At 43.8% G+C, this 17,570-nt stretch overlaps 1 protein-coding gene across 6 annotated transcripts in view; it reads left to right on the forward strand.

Moving 5' to 3' along the window:
* The first annotated feature begins 16,334 nt into the window (after positions 1-16,334).
* The window catches only part of CNKSR2 (connector enhancer of kinase suppressor of Ras 2), a 208,892-nt gene continuing 207,656 nt past the window's right edge, over positions 16,335-17,570 (forward strand). For 4 of the 6 annotated variants that reach the window (XM_033053289.2, XM_033053290.2, XM_033053291.2 and 1 more), the window contains exon 1: positions 16,337-16,625. In XM_033053289.2, the coding sequence (XP_032909180.1) occupies positions 16,562-16,625 (64 nt within the window). In that variant the 5' untranslated portion in view covers positions 16,337-16,561. Of the gene's footprint in view, positions 16,626-17,570 lie in introns of all 6 variants that reach the window. The other 2 variants (XM_033053293.2, XM_033053294.2) reach the window with 1 other exon arrangement.

A 17,570-nucleotide genomic window follows, 5' to 3' on the forward strand; every position in this document is an offset into this window, starting at 1 on the left:
AAAACAAAATTTTTGGCTGGGAAGTTCATTTTATCAATTAATTCAGGAAAGGGGAGCTGAGCTCGGGAGTAACCTTGGGACTGCTGCTTCCCTGCCAGATGGAAAATCTCAGGGATGACACATTTGTTCCTGAGGGGAAGGATGGTGTCCCTTTGACAGCCACTGCATCAGCCTTGCAGGTTATGGCTCCCATCCTCCCTCCAGAGGAAAGGCTGGTGCAGCAGGAAATGGAGGAAGAAATCTCCAGGTTGTGTTTGTGCACAAGGGGCAGGAGCAGACTGACAGCTGCAGCTCCCCAGGTGGAGCAGGTGATCCCAGCAGGCACAGGCACTCAGAAACATCACAGAATCATGGAATGCTTGGGTTAGAAGGGACCTTGTAGATCATCATTCCAACCCCTCTGCCACAGGCAGGGACACCTTCCGCTAGCCCAGGCTGCTCTCACACATACACAGACAAACACAACAAACACACACATCACATTTTAGTGCTGCATTTGCCTTTCCCAGAAGTGTATTTTGTTTCTCTCCTTGCTGTTGCTGCCCTTCAAAACCAGTGTAATCAGGGGTAGCCCTTGGCCTTCAGTGTGACCAATGATAGACACTGCAAATCCAAGTGCCATGAGCACCTTGGGGCCACACAGCTCCTCTTCACATCCAGTCGTGACTGCAGAATGACTTGAGCAGCAGACAGCCAAGGGTTTCAAAAGGTACAATATCTGGTACCAAATTCAAAGTTTATATATAGAAGTGTACACAGGGAGTTTCATTAGCTCAGAGCATCTCTGGTCTGGTCCCTGGGCTGTAAATTCACCTGCAGCTGGATAACATTTGTTGTGCCACTGGAGTCTTCTGGCGTATCTGATGTATAAGAATCTTTTTTTTTTTTGATTAAAATACCTAAATTCCATTGGAGGGAAGGCACAGTAAATTGGGACAATTGATAAACTCACTTCAGCTGTGACAGAAACATGACTGTAGCTGTACCTTCAATCAGAAGAAATGAAACCAGAAGTTGGTTTCTAATTTTAAAAAGAAGAGAGAGAAGAGACATAGAGAGCATGGCATTTGGCCTATAGGAGCACATTTAATTTATTCCTGATGTTAGATTTAGTCCAAAGAAAATATAAAATCTATATAGTGTGTTGGACCTATCCCCACCAACACCTCACACTGCCTGCTGACAGATGCTGTCTGAGGCAGAGGCAGCCAAATCTGTCCCTCAGTGCTGTCCTGGAGGGTGCCCTGGTGCCAAGCATCCTTAGAAGTATGCACACTTCTTGTTTGGGGGAATTTGGGAAGATTCATGCCAAATTGGACTGGAATTGGACTAACATGGACTGTTAGACGACAGAACCTGAAAATGAAGTGAGGAATTGTTATCTGAGAGGATAGATGTACCTGATGGAGCCACTATGCTTTGGAGAAAAAAAAAAGTTTCTTATTCATCAACAAACAAAAGCTCATTTCTGTTGCAGAGGTAGTCCTAGTACAGTATGTCTTTTTTTTTTTTTAAGGTAGAATTACTTATCTTGTGTATTTATTAAGCAACTATTACAGCAATTTTAGTGCAATTGCAGTTAGCCATATTAGTTCACTAACAAGGAATGGTATTTGTAAAATATCAGAGTTTAAGCATCCTGAACTAACAAAAATTGTAGACCAAGCCTATTATGAAGGTATGCAGGAAAGTTAATCAAATAAAGGTGGAATGTGAGTTTGCCTAACCTGCAGGTTGATAGACGCCATATGGGTGCTCTCACAGAGGAATAAAATTGCTTTCATTTTCTGTAGCTTAATTCTGTTTCAATTGCTGCAAACTCCAGCCTCTTTATTCTGAGTGAAAACACATGTCCCAGGAGTTTAACGTGCTTGAACTTATGCCTGTTAACTTTACCACTTGATTATCCATAACTTTCCCAAGCCTCCCCACCCAAACTTGCTGTTAAACAAGTTATTGTTCCTACTTCCATATGAAGTGTTTAAGCAGGCATAGCAACATGCTCCACACCAGCTGCGCTTTGCCACGTGGGGCCCTTCTAATGGGCACTTTTGCCCATGTTTGCAAGTGTTTTAAGAAGTTAAACTCCCAAAGGGACACAGAAAGTGAACAAATAGAAAATCCTCAAAGAAATCTGGCCCTTTTCTATGCTCTTTTTCTGAATTTGTCCCAGGGGCACTGGAGCCCCTTCTTTCTCTTATATGAAAGAGGTGTAAGAATGGCAATTGGTAGATCCAAGAAGACTGTGGCAGACTAAAGTTGCTGTCAAGCTTTAGTAAGGATGCTGCTTTCTGGTCCTCACCTCTCCCAAATTCCTCAGGAAGAAAAGCTACAAGCTGTTCTTTTGTACCTCACCTGCAAAATGTCCTTCAACATTCAGATGATATATTGTTGCTGATTTAACTTTAATGTTTAGCATTGCATCGTATTTCTTACCATTTAAAAACATGGGACGTAGTAAAAAGAAAAAACAAAAAAGAAAACCAGAACAGCAATAAACACAAGCTGATTCACGGCTGAGGTACCAGACTTTTGCCCAAACTGTCTGGCATGTGTTTGATGTCCAGGATGACAAGAAACTTCTCATAACAACTATTTCATTTGTGTGCTCCTAAATAGGGCAAGAATATTCAGAAGATGTGCATCACCACTAAATAATTCACTCATTGCAGGTCTTGCTCTATGGAGCATGAAGGCAATACTGCCTTGATCTATTTTGGTGCAGACTGACATCAGATGTGGTTCCCACCTGTGGCATCACACAAACCACTTCCAAGGCCACAGCCATGCCACCTCCCTGTTGCTATATGGATGCTAATTCGAATTGCCCAGGAAGAGCCTGTTCACAGACCATTACCAACAGCTGTTTATGCAGGCATCCACCCTGTGGCTCAGCTCAGGCCATCGCAGCCTGTCTGCCCTGCCTGACCCAGGCACTGTGAAGCTGATGCCCCGTGTGAGAGTATGTGGTTGGAGAAGATGTGAACAGCAGGGGTAGAGACAATATTCAGTGTCACCACCAGTGATGCCAGTCTGTTTTGGATGTAAGCAGCCCATTTGTACAGCAATGATTTCAGTGTGTCTATGAGTGACAGCTTAGAAAATAATTTAAAAGTGAATGATACAATCTGTACCTCTTTATGACTCTGATTTATAGAAAGCTCCTTATTTTCATTGTTTTTCAAGGAAGTTTTGCATTTTCTGTGTAGTCTAGAGGAGAAAAAATCCAATCCTACCTCCTTTGGATGAAAAAGTCCAAGCTCCATGGATACTGTTGCTATATACATCTTCATAACTCTGTAACTGGACTCTAGGTTCCCCATGAAAATAGATCTCGGATGAGAAAATTTGATTTTTTGGAAGGTCTGGAGAAAATATTCTGAGAAAAATGCAGAATATTATAATTACATCAGGAATTATGGAATATAAGAATTATGTCAATAAAATCCCAGAGTGATTTATCTTTTGCTAAATGATACCCTAAATTTTAATACTAAAACTTGCATCTCCTAGTAAGTTTAGATTATTTAATATGAACAAATAAAACATCTTAAACTATGCCAAGATTTTGTGGGTGACCTCAAATTCAACTTCTAAGGAGAGCAAATATACAGGGAACTTATGCAAGAAAGCATGCACACACTTTTGGAACACTATAACCAAGAGCCTATGAGAAAAGGCAAATATGTAAAAAAGAGGAGGCAGCTGAGACAAAGCAACAAGAGTTAAAAATATTTAGCATGATTCTAAATATTTTAAAAGAGAGAGTTGAGAAGTGTTGCCTATTTTGCTTTAGTATTTTTAGATTTCTTTACACTTCTGATGATCTGGAAAACTTAAAAACCTGAAGATTATTTGAAAACATACTTACTAGCTACTTAATGTATACTTGCTGCCTACTGTAACTGATATATTTGGCATTCCAGGGGCAGCAGCCTCTCCCCTCCCTCTCTGTCCAGCACTATGTCAGGGCATCCTGCTGTGGACACCAGCATTTTGTTGAGTTTCTCACTGTACCAAACCGTGTGAGCTAAAAATGCCAGGAGTGCTATGGGACAGTCTTTTGGGAACATCTCTGAGAGTTATGGGCTTTATTTCGGAAATGTCCAAAAGGGAAAAAGAGCCTTGAAGCTATGAGGCTATGAGCCATGACTCTTGGACTGCCAGCTGTGCCAGCCCCATAGATTGCTTAGCCTTTGTGTGCCAGATTTTCAACCTACACAAGGAGAGGAATACAAATATTTCAGATGAATGTTACACATTTGCTTGTTTTAATACTCATACTGCTTGAGGCCCCTGAGTGAGAGATGCCATATAAATATGAAAGCAGTGATAAGTGGTTTTGTCAAGCACCAGGACAAACAGAGTGGAAAAGCTTTTAAAAGGCCAATCCCAAGTACGTGAGTGTGGGAAGGAAAACAAAATCTCAGCTTGCTTAAGATATCCATGCACTTCTTGAGAGTTGATGTAAATAAATGGAATTGCCCATAGGAATATTACAAAGCAATATAGACTGGAAACAGTTAAACGAGTTCTAAGGCAAAACCATAAACTACATGCATTCAAATGTCACATCAAAAGATTAGGTGCATAAATTTGGATATGTAGTGGTGAAAAAATGCTTCTGGAATACAGCAATATTTATTTACTGGTCAATCTTTCCCCAACATAGAATGTTGGAAGATTAACTTTCCTTTAGTACCAAATTCCTATTGAATACATGATTGAAAAATGATAATTTTATGCAACTTTTAACTCTTGTGTACTATGAGTAACTTTAATTGACTGCAAAAGTATACAATCCTGTTTTACACTCTGGTATAGTTTTGTCTGATGCTTTGAGCTCCTCTAAGTAGTCACTTGACTACAAGTTATAACACACTTGACTTTTCATATATAAAGGATAGCTTGAGATATTTTTAAGCTTTATTCAAACTGTGAGCAGTGCACACACTGGATTAATATTAGTGGAAAACTAACTTTCCAAAAACTCCAGTGTTTTCTCACTGCAAGTGCTCTCTTTCTTTTCTTTTTTCTGAAAACAAAAGAATAGAGTAATATGCAGTCTTTGGTTATATGACAGCACTTGCACATGTTTTTTATATGTAATTTCTGTTGCAGTTGTTACTTTAGAAAGACTGACAGAACAGAGCAATTTATCCTAGAAGTATCTATCTTTTTGTGGGCAGAAACGCCATGATGAAAAAATAACAAAGTAGAAATATGATACAACTTTTGAAAACAATATGATACAACTTTTGAAAACATCATTACTCTTCTCTTTGACAAGCTTGTCACAAAGGTGAGGCTAAAACAAACCTCCAGATAGTTGACATTAATAGGCAGTGATGAACAGCAAGGTTCCTGCTCTCTCCTTACGTGCCGGGGTGTTCAGGGGAAAGCAGTGCTACTCGAGTCAATACACTGAATTCTCTTCCATACACTTAATACTCACTTGCTTGGTGCTTTGAAGTTAATGGAGTTATTCTGGAGTTAATTGGGTTTAACTCAGAGGAAAATTGGACCCACTAGAATGAGCACTAATACAAAAGGCTTTGGAAGCCGGCCTGCATTGCTGGTCAGAGATTAACAGAGCAGCAGAAAAGGATCTCTTAGAAAACAAGAAAGACAGGAAGCTGAAGCAGAGGAAACTTGCCCACTCTTTTGAATTGGCAGCTGTATCACATACTGTAGTGGGGAGGCCCTCAGCACCACTCTCCACCAGTTCCAATCAATTTTCTCCTCGGCTCTTCACCACAAAAGCCATGTGTATGATTTAGGATGAACCAAAGAGAACTGTCAAAGTGGTTAGAACAGGTCTGGGATAATGGGATAATGGTCACAGGAGTCAGAATTAGTTAATCATATCTAATGCCTTGAAATTATACATGCAATTGTGCTGAAAAAAAAAAAAAAAGGAAATACAGGAAATACATTTTATCACATGTTGTTTGAAAATCTGTCCCCAAGTTAAAAGACAACATCAGTTCTAGTTTCTCACAGTAACATTGGATCAGTTGGTCAAATAGGTTCTATAATCACAAACCAAGATTGGTGCCACCAGCTATACCCTAAATTTCTTCCATAGTTACTGAGTGCATTTGCATAGTAATTACATTTACAGTATAGTATGCAAGCCCACATAAAGTGCCCCAAATAAAATTCATTCCTAAGACTTTTATATCCTTCAAGTAAATGCATATTAACCAGCAAGACTATCTTTCCCATACTGACTTATGTGCTTCTTCAGTAAATGATTACTGTGTAACCCTTTCTCCATGATTATTAGCAGCTATAAGAAAGATTTCTTCTACTAACACTTAGACAGGTGCCATGGAAATTGGGATACATTTATGTTGCTTTATAAATTTGTGGATAATTTAATCTGTGATTACTGGAGATAGTGATGGCAATTTTCTGTAGAGTGCAGGAGGAAGTGTCAGATGTAAAACCTGCTCAACATTTTCCCCTATTGTGCTGGTACTTTCTCTCTCCTGGACTGAAAGGAAAAAATGGGCAGTTGGTAATTTTTTGAATACACCACATGAGTTCATGTTAGATTCATTACTAGCATTGTCAGCAGGGAGTACCTTTCAGTATGAACTGTGAACAAAGAACACATTTTAGGCTGTGTGTGCTCTTGTTTGGCAAATAACTGGTGCTGGCTGCCAAAAGTCTCTCATGAAAACAAAGACACATCATGGTCATTTAGGTCATAATGGCCATTCGAGTCATCCTAAAATTATCTCTGAAGGCTGGAGAAGCAGTTGTACTTCCTTCCCTATAGACCTTGCCTGTGAAATTACACATGCAGCTTTTCTCTTCTGTTTGACACCTGAGTGTAACTGCTACCCTGCTACAGCTGCAGGCTGGGTCCAAGTAGCTGCAGATACAAACCAATGGGGTTTAGTGGGAAAGCACAGACTATGAAGGCTTTTGTCCCTCCTTGTGTCACCGGTAGGCACAGCATGTCACCCATGCCAAATGACCAGATCTGGTCAGGTGGCCATGAAGGTAGACTGCACATAGTCCCAAAATGTTGACTTCACATAAGGGCTTTGGTTTTTAGCTGTGGAATAATCGTGGGCTTTTCTATTTCTATTGGTTTTCCATTAGTCAAACTGATAGAACAATACTTTTCATCTGGTGATGGTAAGAGACCCAGTCCATGGCTGCCATATGCTGACTTGGTTCTGAACATTGCTGACTTCCAGAGTGGACAGATGTAATCCAGTCAGCTGAGAAATAACCTCAGCTTTGGAGAGGAAAATGTGAAATTCAGGCTGGTTCAAGAGATAGCAGCTGACCAGCAATGAGAATGAAAGTGAGCAAATAAATCATTGTGGTGTCTGCACTCTAACCTGACCTTCATCAGTCCCAACAGACTCATTCCAGATTATTTGCAAAATGACTTATTTCTAAAAAGCCATATGGACACATTTGCACAGTAGGAATTCACATCAGCTCAATGCATTTTGCAAACTCGGATACACACCCTGTGCACAGACGCAGACCTGAAATTGGATGCAGTTCCATTTTGGATATGAAACCATATATGCTGCAGCAGTGCAAATGTTAATATGCACCTCTGCTGAAAGGCTACTTGAACAAATGCTGGTGCCATGTTCTCTGTGTTGTTCATGAGAGGAGAGTTTTCTGTGGGATTCATTCCTTTGAGAGATCAGAAGTCTCACAATTATCAATGCTCTCTGGCTAAAATGCAGGAGTCCTCTCTGTCATTGCTTTCCCACTGTAATAACTTTAATAATAGTAATTAAACTAGATGAATTATGTGCCTTTTCCTCCTTCCCATGTTGAGCAAGGAGAGAACCAAAAATCTATATTAATTAAGTTATATGGTAGACTCATTTAATTCTCTAAAACGCTCAGAATACTAAGGAGAAGAGCACAGTGGAAATGCCTTGGAAGATAAGATTATACAGGTGTGATACCTGGGTGCCACTGGGATTAATAGAGTTTTTTTAATTGAGGTGGTTAAAGGAATCTGAAACGAGATCATGGTGTGCATTTTCTCTGAGCAGTTGAGAGCTCTGCCAAAGTTTTCAATCTGTGACTCCTGTGTCCTGACTTCCCACTGCTCATCCTTTGACAATTACAGAAATAAAAGCTTCTGGAGATCTCAGGACTGGGGCAGAACCGTGATTACCATCAGACTGTCTGGGTAGGAGGATGGACAAATTTCTCTTGGGGTTTTGAGGCTCTGAAGATAGAGAGAGCTAAGAAATTAGAGTAAATGGTTTCATTTGTAGTGTACTATTGACCATTTGTCCTCATCCTACTGCTTTTTCAAACACAGGTACGGAGGGGCTGGTTGTGGGAAAGTAAGATGTGATACTTCCAGTTGATTCTAAACTGTTGTGAGACTGAGTTTAGATTACCTTCCCAGGTCACCTCCAGAGCCCCCCAGGGCTCTCCTTTGGGATTTATGACACCTCCATGACATCCTTGATCTTTGATTGCCAAAGTACAGGGATTGCAAGACCAAATGGAGATGGTTCAGCCTCCTGTCCAGCCCAGGCTTCTCCTACTGGATGCTGCTGTCAAGTCAGTAGAAGAGAGCATGAACAGAGACATGGAAAGCAATGCCAGAGCCTGTGGTATGAATGCAGGTTTCATCCTTAATTCCCTAGGAGAAAATCTATCTAGATCCTACATATTTCCAGGCATAAGAATGCATGTGCTACCAAACTGCTCAAATGTTGCCCAGCACAGCTAACACCTCCCAGACAAGTCCCAAGCTCTCTTGGGGTGTTAACGTGGCCAGGAACCATTCAAAGTATGCGGCTACGTGCAACACTTGGTTTAACAGGTAAAGGCTATTTAATGCCACGGACATAAGCCACTCTGTAGCAGCTGAGACCAGTGCTAGAGAATGAGTCAGGCACTATTAATCCAGGAGAGCTCAGTTCATTAGCTCTAGTACAACAAGGAACAAGAAAAATAAAAACAAAAAGCTTTTGTTGAGCACTTGGGCATGTTTTGGGAGGAGCTTGCTTTCTTCTCTGATTAATTAGTGCTAACTACTTATCCTTGGCTGAATTCCTACTGAGTCACTTTGGGTATTTCAAATACACCCTGCCCAATCTACCTGCCTTTTAAAAATAGTTTCTTTTCTAAAATCTGTCCATGTGTTGAACTTCTTAACATTGATGATATTCACATTTTCTCATTATTCCTCCCAGTTTAATACTCTGCCATATCTTCTGATTTCACCCTTTCTCACTCTTTCTAATCCTCCCTACCCTTAATTCTTCCTATACCTATAGATTGATCCATACTTATATATACTTTCATTTCCTCTTATGCTTCTTGAATTTCTTGTAATATTTTCTTTCAATTATTGTATTGCTTCGTGCAGTGTATTCCCTGTCACTCTTTTCATAATGCCATCTCCTCTTCTTGACCCCTCATTCCTTTCTATACTGATATTTTTCCTTCATTATTACAGTTCTTTAACACTAGAAAAGGTTGCAGAAATATTCCTTGTTCTTCCCTTTGACAATAACAGTAGTCCTTTACCTTATCATTGTTTCTTATGATCTAACCAGATCTGGCTGTAAACAGCAGTACAAAGAAACCAATAAGAAGGTGATGGTATAGAAAAGTCCAAACCATAGTAATGATGTGATATATGGACACTGTGGGGTATTTTAGTCTAACATGCACTCTGGTAAAAATTGATCCACAGGCATTCTCGTGATTTGGCCATTAGACTCTCGAAATTCCCTTTGATTTCAATATGACACCATATGGATGAACCTTTAGGTCTATGTACAGTCCAAACAGACCTCCAGGGAGAATGTGGAGTCCAGGAAGGACAACTCATAGAAAAGGACCTTAGGTCATAAATTTCTCTATCTGTAAACACAAAGCTGCGTGCATTAAATCTCAACTTCTAATCAAAGCCTTGTCAGGGCACATCAGGGCATATTTAATTGTAACGTCAATAAGCTGCTGCACACCAGGAATATTTGAAAATATGTGGGTTTTTTCCTTTTCCTGTAAAATGGATTCAAAAGAAATAAATACTTCTTGAAATTCAGGACAATTTCCATATAAATAGTTTTTAGAGAAAGTTGTTAGGTATGAGAAATAAAGCAGACCTGTCAAGTTTCCCAAGTTTGGTCAGTAGAAGCCAAATTATTGCTGTCCAGTTCATCCACAAAAGCTGGATATGAAGTCTTCTGGCACTGGAAGATTTATAGTCTCTTTAATTTTTTCAGAATAAACACTGTCCAGGCAGGATGAAGCCCGCACAGCACGAACAAAGAACATGCTATATTTAAGAGGTCATGTCTGACTTTGAACATATGGTAACGATTCTTGAAGTCAGAAATAAAATGTAATACTTGTAATATGGCATGTAATACTTTCTGTACTCCACCAAATTACCAGGGAGACAGATTGTGCTTTTCTAAGTATACTGACAAATGTCCCTCCTCATTATGATTTTACCCTTTTTGTATTACCATATCATTATTCTTTTTCTTCTGTACTTCAGCGTGCAATTTAGATGACTGCATTCTTTGGCAACATTAAATATTTTCAGGATTGCTTAGAAAATTATCAGATATTTATTATTCTTCAGACAATATGAATTCATCAGAAGAAATATACACCTCAAGGGGAGCCACCCATTGCATTTAGCCAAACCAGCCAACCATTCCAAAAGCAATAAAATAGCATTTATCACCCAGAATAAACTGTGACATTTCCTTCTAATGAGATTTCCAAGCTGAATCTTGTTGGCAGCCATTTTACATTTGTGATGCTAATAATGTGGGAATCTGAGTAGGAACCTGATGTTAATAATTAGTTGCTGTTTTCTTTTATAATATTTTTCTATATGATTTTAGCACATAAGCACACTTCCCTTGGGTTTCTTATTGTTTGGGGCAGGGCATTTGTGTGGCAGCAATAGAGGTGGAGCCTTAGCCAAGCTGATGAACAAACAGGGCTCGTGCCTGAAAAACAGAAAATGAGAAGGCCCACAGAGCACAACTTATGTGTATTTATTTTCATAAAGGATCAAAAACTGTTCTTTTGAGATAGCAGCTCCCCACACAGCTCCAACTCGATGACCAGTGCTCCTGAAAAACCCTCTGCATCTGCAGGGACATATCTGTTGCCCCTCTGTCACTGGGTTGCACTTTCCTCATGGCAGCATCACTCTTTCCCATCTTTCCCTTTGTTGTAAAAGCAGCACCAGCTGGGAAAAACCATGAGATGCAGAAAGACAAGAGCCTTCCACGTTTTCAGGGATTCCTCTTCTTTTCAGTGACAAAAGGAACCAGCGACTTGACTATATATATGGAAGGAAATGAAAAATGGACACAGTTTGGGCCAGAGAAAACATGATCAGAGGAAAGATAATTCCACAGAAAAGGTTGGGAGAATTTCTTTGGCAGGCATCAATACAGGAGAACATGTCACATGATTGGGGTGGTCCCTCCTGGAAGTAAAAACCTATTAAACCTTTGCATGTCCCCCAAACCTGGGAAAGGAGGAGGTCTCAGCAGGCAATTAATTGAGTCCACTGCTTGAGAGAGGAAGTAGGACTCAAATTGTGTGGTTTCTTTTTTTGTTTTAAATGAAGAAACCTAATTAAAATGATAGGAATTTCCTGGGGAAATTCTCAGCCTTTTCATTTTTTAAAAGCCTTTGTATTACAAAAGGTGTTTGAAGTCCTTGAATTTTTACCCTTTAGCCACCTTTAATCTAATTCCTAATCTCTTAATAGCCTTAATTGAGTTCTGAATACTTTAAATTATTAAACATCTTTGGGGGATTATGATTTCTATTTCTGATTATACAAAATACTATCAATTGCCCAACAACATCCCCCTGCCATTCTTGTCAAATTAAACTACCAGGGATGTAAGGTCTATACTTTAAGGCCGGGATGTTTGCATTTGAAACACTTTAAAAGACTTGTGCTTTCAAGCATGTTGAAAAAGATGGGTGGTAAGAAATGAGGGAACAGCAAGATCTCAGTGTAGGCTCTAAGTCATTGGAGGCTCATTGCTGCATAGGGAGAGGTTGCCCATGGCCACGGAGCAAGCAGTGGCCAGTTGCCAGGGGGCAGTGGGCCATGCAGACCCCTGAGGCACAGGCAAGAGAGCCACCTGCTTTTCTCAGCTAGGATGGGCCTCCTTCCCACCCCCACACCTTCCCACCTCTCCATGCTCCACTGCCAGGGACAACTGCTCAGGTTTAGACCCCAGCCTAAATCAGCTTGGGTCTGCACCCATATCTAAGCCCCTTTGCTCCTATAAACTTTCTTATCTGCCCCATGTCTACCCTTCTCAGAAGCTTTCTACCTTACTGTGCCTCTGATCATGAACCTCCCTCTTCCTCCTTTGCTTTTGCCCATGGAACCAAGGCTATTTGCTATTTCCCTCCCCCTAAGTCTTCCCCTTCCCCTTGGAAGATTGCCTCTTGGCAGGGGCATCAATCCCTGCCCTGCTGAGGCATCAGTTCAGGCACCACTCTGAAAGCAAAAAGGCTCTGGGAATAGAGGACACACAGCATCCCTCCCCCTAAGGAGAAGAGAAACTTGCTGCAAGCTGTGGAATAAAATACTCCTTAGAATGCAGATATGGCATCCAAAGCAGATATTTGCAGCATGACCTAGTACCAGTGGAAAAACTTGATTCTTATCAAATAAAGCCTCATTTGTAAAAATCAGGAATTTATTTCCTATCAAAAGACAAACAATCTTTATTAACGTGAAAGAAGTATTAGCTTTTTTTTTCCCACTTTGCTTGCTTTTGCCTTCTTTTTATTTTGCTCCAACTGTTTTTATTAGACCGCAGCTTTAGTTACTGTTAATTTGCCTCCACTTGTTTTCATCTCCCACCTAAGAAACAGCTTTAATATCCAGCACCAGAAACAACATCTTTTGAGAGCTAAATTAGTTTCCCTAACTTCAGGGCAAGATTTCAAACTGTCATTTCTGAACATCTTGCATGCTTTCACATATACCATAGCAAAAAGTCCACGAAGTTTCTGAGGAATCTAGACTTGTGCTTGTAACTCATCACTGATACCCACTGTGGAGTCAGGCTTTATATACATAAAACAAAAGACTATTCAGTGTACTATTGTCAGAACCTGGATCTAGCTGCCACCATTATTCAGGATGAGCAGTGCTCTACTTCAGTTGTCCTATTGATTAAATGTGCACAAAAAGTACATTATTAGACAGACTTGAAATATTTACTGGTATTATTTTCAATCTGTATTGCTGTAGCCACTATGATTGCCAGCTGAGCTCTAGGGAGGTTGTTTTTTTGATAATGTACCATGACAGAAAAGCAGTATCTTCTGTGAGCTTGCAGTCCAAGGTGCTGATCGAGGAGGTGTGTGTGCTCCAACTCATCTTAAGCTGAAGCTGTCCATCCATATCCATGGCTGCTCAGAGAATAGATATATAAGCATATATGTAGTTTTATACTTCTCACTTCAGACTTACAGTTCAATTTTAAACTTACTCCTGTCCTTTTTATTTTTCTTTCAATATTGAATTTTATTGTGTACTTACTTTTACATTTACTACCTAATAAATGCCTTCCTAATAAGAATATATATATTTAGGTGTATTTTTTAAACATAGTAAATTTTTATGTACTATATGGATCAGAGTAATTCTACAAGATAACTTAAGACATAATTCTGTAGCCCAGTGTCTCTGCAAGAAACTGTCCTATGTGCTTTACGTAAAAATCCTGATTCATACAAGTGTGATAGCAAGATGAAGGCCACTAAACTGAAAGATGAAAACAGTCAAAAGATGTTGGTTAAGGCATTTTGGTTGAAACACTTTAGTTTTAGAAGGTCAGCATAAAAAGTCATTCAGCTCTCCTTCTTACCCTAGAAAGAGAGAACAATAATAAAATCAGGCAGCAATAAATTTAGAGCAAATTAAAAAAATACTTTTATGTAGCACATGTCCTGACTATAGAATTCATTGCTGTAATAGGTCACCAAGTTAAATACCATGGATGGATAATTTTATCATTACTCTGAGCCAAGTACTCCCCACCATAGCCAAGCCAACACTCTTCAGTGAAACTGAAACAAGATCTAAGTTAAACAATAGGATTTACCCCAGTATTTATGATAAGGCTATGCTTTGTGAGAAGAACAATAAAGGCAATTTGATTCCATGCTCAGCACTTCATCTGTTTAGTGAAATGGAAGAGTGAACTCCCTTCCACCACCCCATAATTTGATAAAACCTCCATAAAGGGGCTTTAAAAGTAATAAATACTGACCATGGGGACAGTCGTGGGTCACAGATGCTTTACTGAAAAACTTGCTGTAGCTACAAATTACGCTGGCAAGCTATAGGAATCCCAGGGCATGCATAATTATGAACTATAGGACTACATACATATGTACTGAGAACCTACTACCCCTGTCCTCACCTACAAAGAACTTTTCAGCCCAATGAGAATTACATGATGACATTATAAATTACATGCCAGGCTTCAGTCTGATCTTGCATATTTATATTTTTAAACCTTTCAAACTACTGGTTTCTAATTAAAATTATGACATGCTCTTTCAAACAACAATAACTCAGTAAGTACATAAGGATCCTGCATACCTTTCAAACCTTTCACGAGGAAAAAGTCTGCCTTAGTTTGCAAGTGAGTTTATTGTTTCTGTGGCTTTAAGTAACACAACCTCTTTAGAAGCAGACGGCCTCAGCGTGCTGGCAGAAATGTGACACAGGAGACACGAGTCTAGAGCTAAATTCGAGGAAAATTACAGTGTGCAAGTCCCAGTTATCAGTAAAAAGAAGATTCTTCTCAAAGATAAATAAGTACAACCTTTACAGTGAGGGCCAAGTCTACCTGCCACTGGTGGGGAAACTCATCCTGGGTCTCCAGGGAGAGGTGTTACCAACCCTATGGGTGCTTTACTGCCCCTCATCACTGCTACTTCAGCCTCGCATATCAAAGTGGGAAAGCTTCTGGCACTGCCCAGACAGCACAAAGGAATCGATTCCTTCGCTATAACCACTTCAGGGCTGAGGGAATCCTCTTTTCTCCTCACATACAGATATTAAATGTCAGTATCAGCAGTTGGCATTCAGCAGCCAACATTGTCAGAGGGAACATCTCGATGGTCACTGCCTCAGCCTTGGCAGGAGAAGCAGGGTGAATTCAAATGCAGGCAAAGCCGCACACTGGCCAACTTACCAGCAGGAAAATAACCTTTAGCACTATCCTCTGCCTGGAGCTCCAGAGGGAGATGCCACCTACTCAGAGCAGAGGCTCCTAGGAAGGGTGCCAGAAAAAGGTGCCAGAGCCATCCTAGGAGGAATCGTTCTGCACTTGGGAGGGGTTCCTACCAAAGGACACTATGCCACAGGGCCCATGGGAACTGCACTTTTTGGGGTAATTTCCAGGATGATGCAGCGTGGGGAGACAGAATGAGGAGAAAATGAACAGCTCCAGCAAGGATGACCAGCTGCAGGGATGGTGGATTTTCACACCTGCAGCCTCCATACGCTCGCGGTGCAACCCGCAGGGCAGGGAGGGCAGAAGGGCACACCTGCGGTGCTCTCGGTGCTGTGTTCGCCAGGGTCCTACCCCCTCTCGGTCCCTTCTGCCCCATTACAGCACCCTCGGCGTGAGGCGGGCAAGCAACGAGGTGCAGCTCCTCTCCTCTCCCTGCCCTGCCCGCCCGCACACCGCGGCAAACCCCGGCACCCCATCGGTGCGGCTGGCTCGGCTCCCTCGGGGCGCCCGGCGACACCGTCCGTCACTGCCGTTCTACAGCCGGGCTCCACTCTCTCTCTCAAAAAAAAAAAAAATTACTTTTCCCGCCCACGCAGCGATGCTGAATTCAGGGAAAATAAAATCCAACAAACCCACAGCCCAAGCGCCAGCTCGGTGCCGCTGGCTGCGCTCCCCCGCAGGCTCCCCCGCTGCCGGCCCGCCGGGAGCAGGTGCTCGGCGCTGCCGCCGCCCCAGACCCCCTCCCGCCGGCGGCGGCACCTTGCGAGTCATCCCGGCTCCCCCTCCCTCCTCCCGCCCCGGGCGGCCGTCGGGTGTCGCTTCCCATTTCACTTGGAGATATTTTCGGGTGGCAGGAGCCGCCTCGTCATTTCCGCCAGGAGAAAAAGACACCGGCGCGGCAGCCGCGGCCGCGGAGAGCCGCGGGATCCGCCGGGCAGCAGAGCGGGCAGAGCCGAGCCCGTGCCCCGCTCGCCGCCGCCCAGGACCGACCTCTCGGCGGGGCCGGGAGCCGCCGCCGCTGCCCGCGGGTCCGCGGGGGCGGGAGGCGTCGGAGCGTGCCGCCCCCTCCTCCCCCTTCCTCCTCCCCCTCCCCGCCGAGCCGGCAACATGAACTGAAATCCCCAGAGAGGCACAGAGGCGGCGAGCGAGCGGAGCGGAGGCAAGCGGGGATATAGCGGCTCTCTCCTCCCGCCGCCGGGATTCCGGGCAGCGCGCTCCCCCCGCCCCGCGCAGCCTCGCCCCGAGCCCGGAGAGCGGCGGCCGCCCGAGCCCCGCGCCCCCGAGCCCCCATGGCCCTCATCATGGAGCCCGTCAGCAAGTGGTCACCGAGCCAGGTCGTCGACTGGATGAAAGGTGAGGAGCGGTGCCGGAGCTGTGCCCTCTCCCATCACCCCGGCCCCGCAGGTGCGGGGAGCTCCGCGGCTTCCCCCGCGCCGGGATCCCGCCTCCCGGCAGCGCCGGCTGCCCCCGCGCTGTGGCTGGGCTGGGAAGGGAAGGGAAAGGAAGGGAGGCCGTCGGGGCCGCGTCGCTGGGGCCGGGGGCCGCGCTGCCCCCCTGCCCCGGGCTCAGAGCGGGGGCGGCGGCTGGCGATCCCCGGCTGCCCGTGGAGCTGGGTCGGGGGGCGGAGGCGAGGCTGTGCCCGCGGGAGCCCGGGGCGCTCCCGGGCGGCGACCGCCGTGTGGCGGTGGAGCCGCCCCCAGCAGCGGAGGGACGCGGGGAGCGTGTCCGGCTGCTCGCGAACCAAAGTTCATCGGAACGCGCGGCGCTCGCCCGTGCCGGGGGCCGGGGGCCGGGGGGACGCGGCCGCACCTCCCGGCGAGGCGGGGCCGGGGGCGCTCGGCGGGGCCGGGCTCGGTCCGCGCCCTCGGGGCTCCCCCGCTGCCGGGGCCGCCGTGCCGGGCCAGGGCCTCCTCCGGCCGGGCCGGGCGCTCCGCGCACCAGGCGCTCGCCGTCCGCTTCCCGAGGCTTCTCTTGGAGCGCCCTGATTGAAGGGAGCACGGACAGTCTGCGCTCTGCGCTGAGCGCGGTTGTTCCGCTGCTCCGCTCCTGCCGCTCCCTCGCCTGTGCTTCCCTCAAATAAACTCCGATGGCAATAAAATGTGGAGCTTTTGGAAACGCTTTTCTTTTATTCTGTGTGCATGCCATTCTCACATGGCCTTAATGCTGTAATGTGAAGAGGTATTTTGTTGAGTGGTTTTTGTGTGTATGCGTGGTTTTTCTCTGTGTTACCTTTAAGTTAGTCTGCAGCTGTGTTTTGAATAAATCACCATGCAGTGTTATGTATCTTTTTATAAAGAT

This window comes from Catharus ustulatus, chromosome 2 (assembly GCF_009819885.2).
Source record: "Catharus ustulatus isolate bCatUst1 chromosome 2, bCatUst1.pri.v2, whole genome shotgun sequence".
Classification (NCBI taxonomy): domain Eukaryota; kingdom Metazoa; phylum Chordata; class Aves; order Passeriformes; family Turdidae; genus Catharus; species Catharus ustulatus.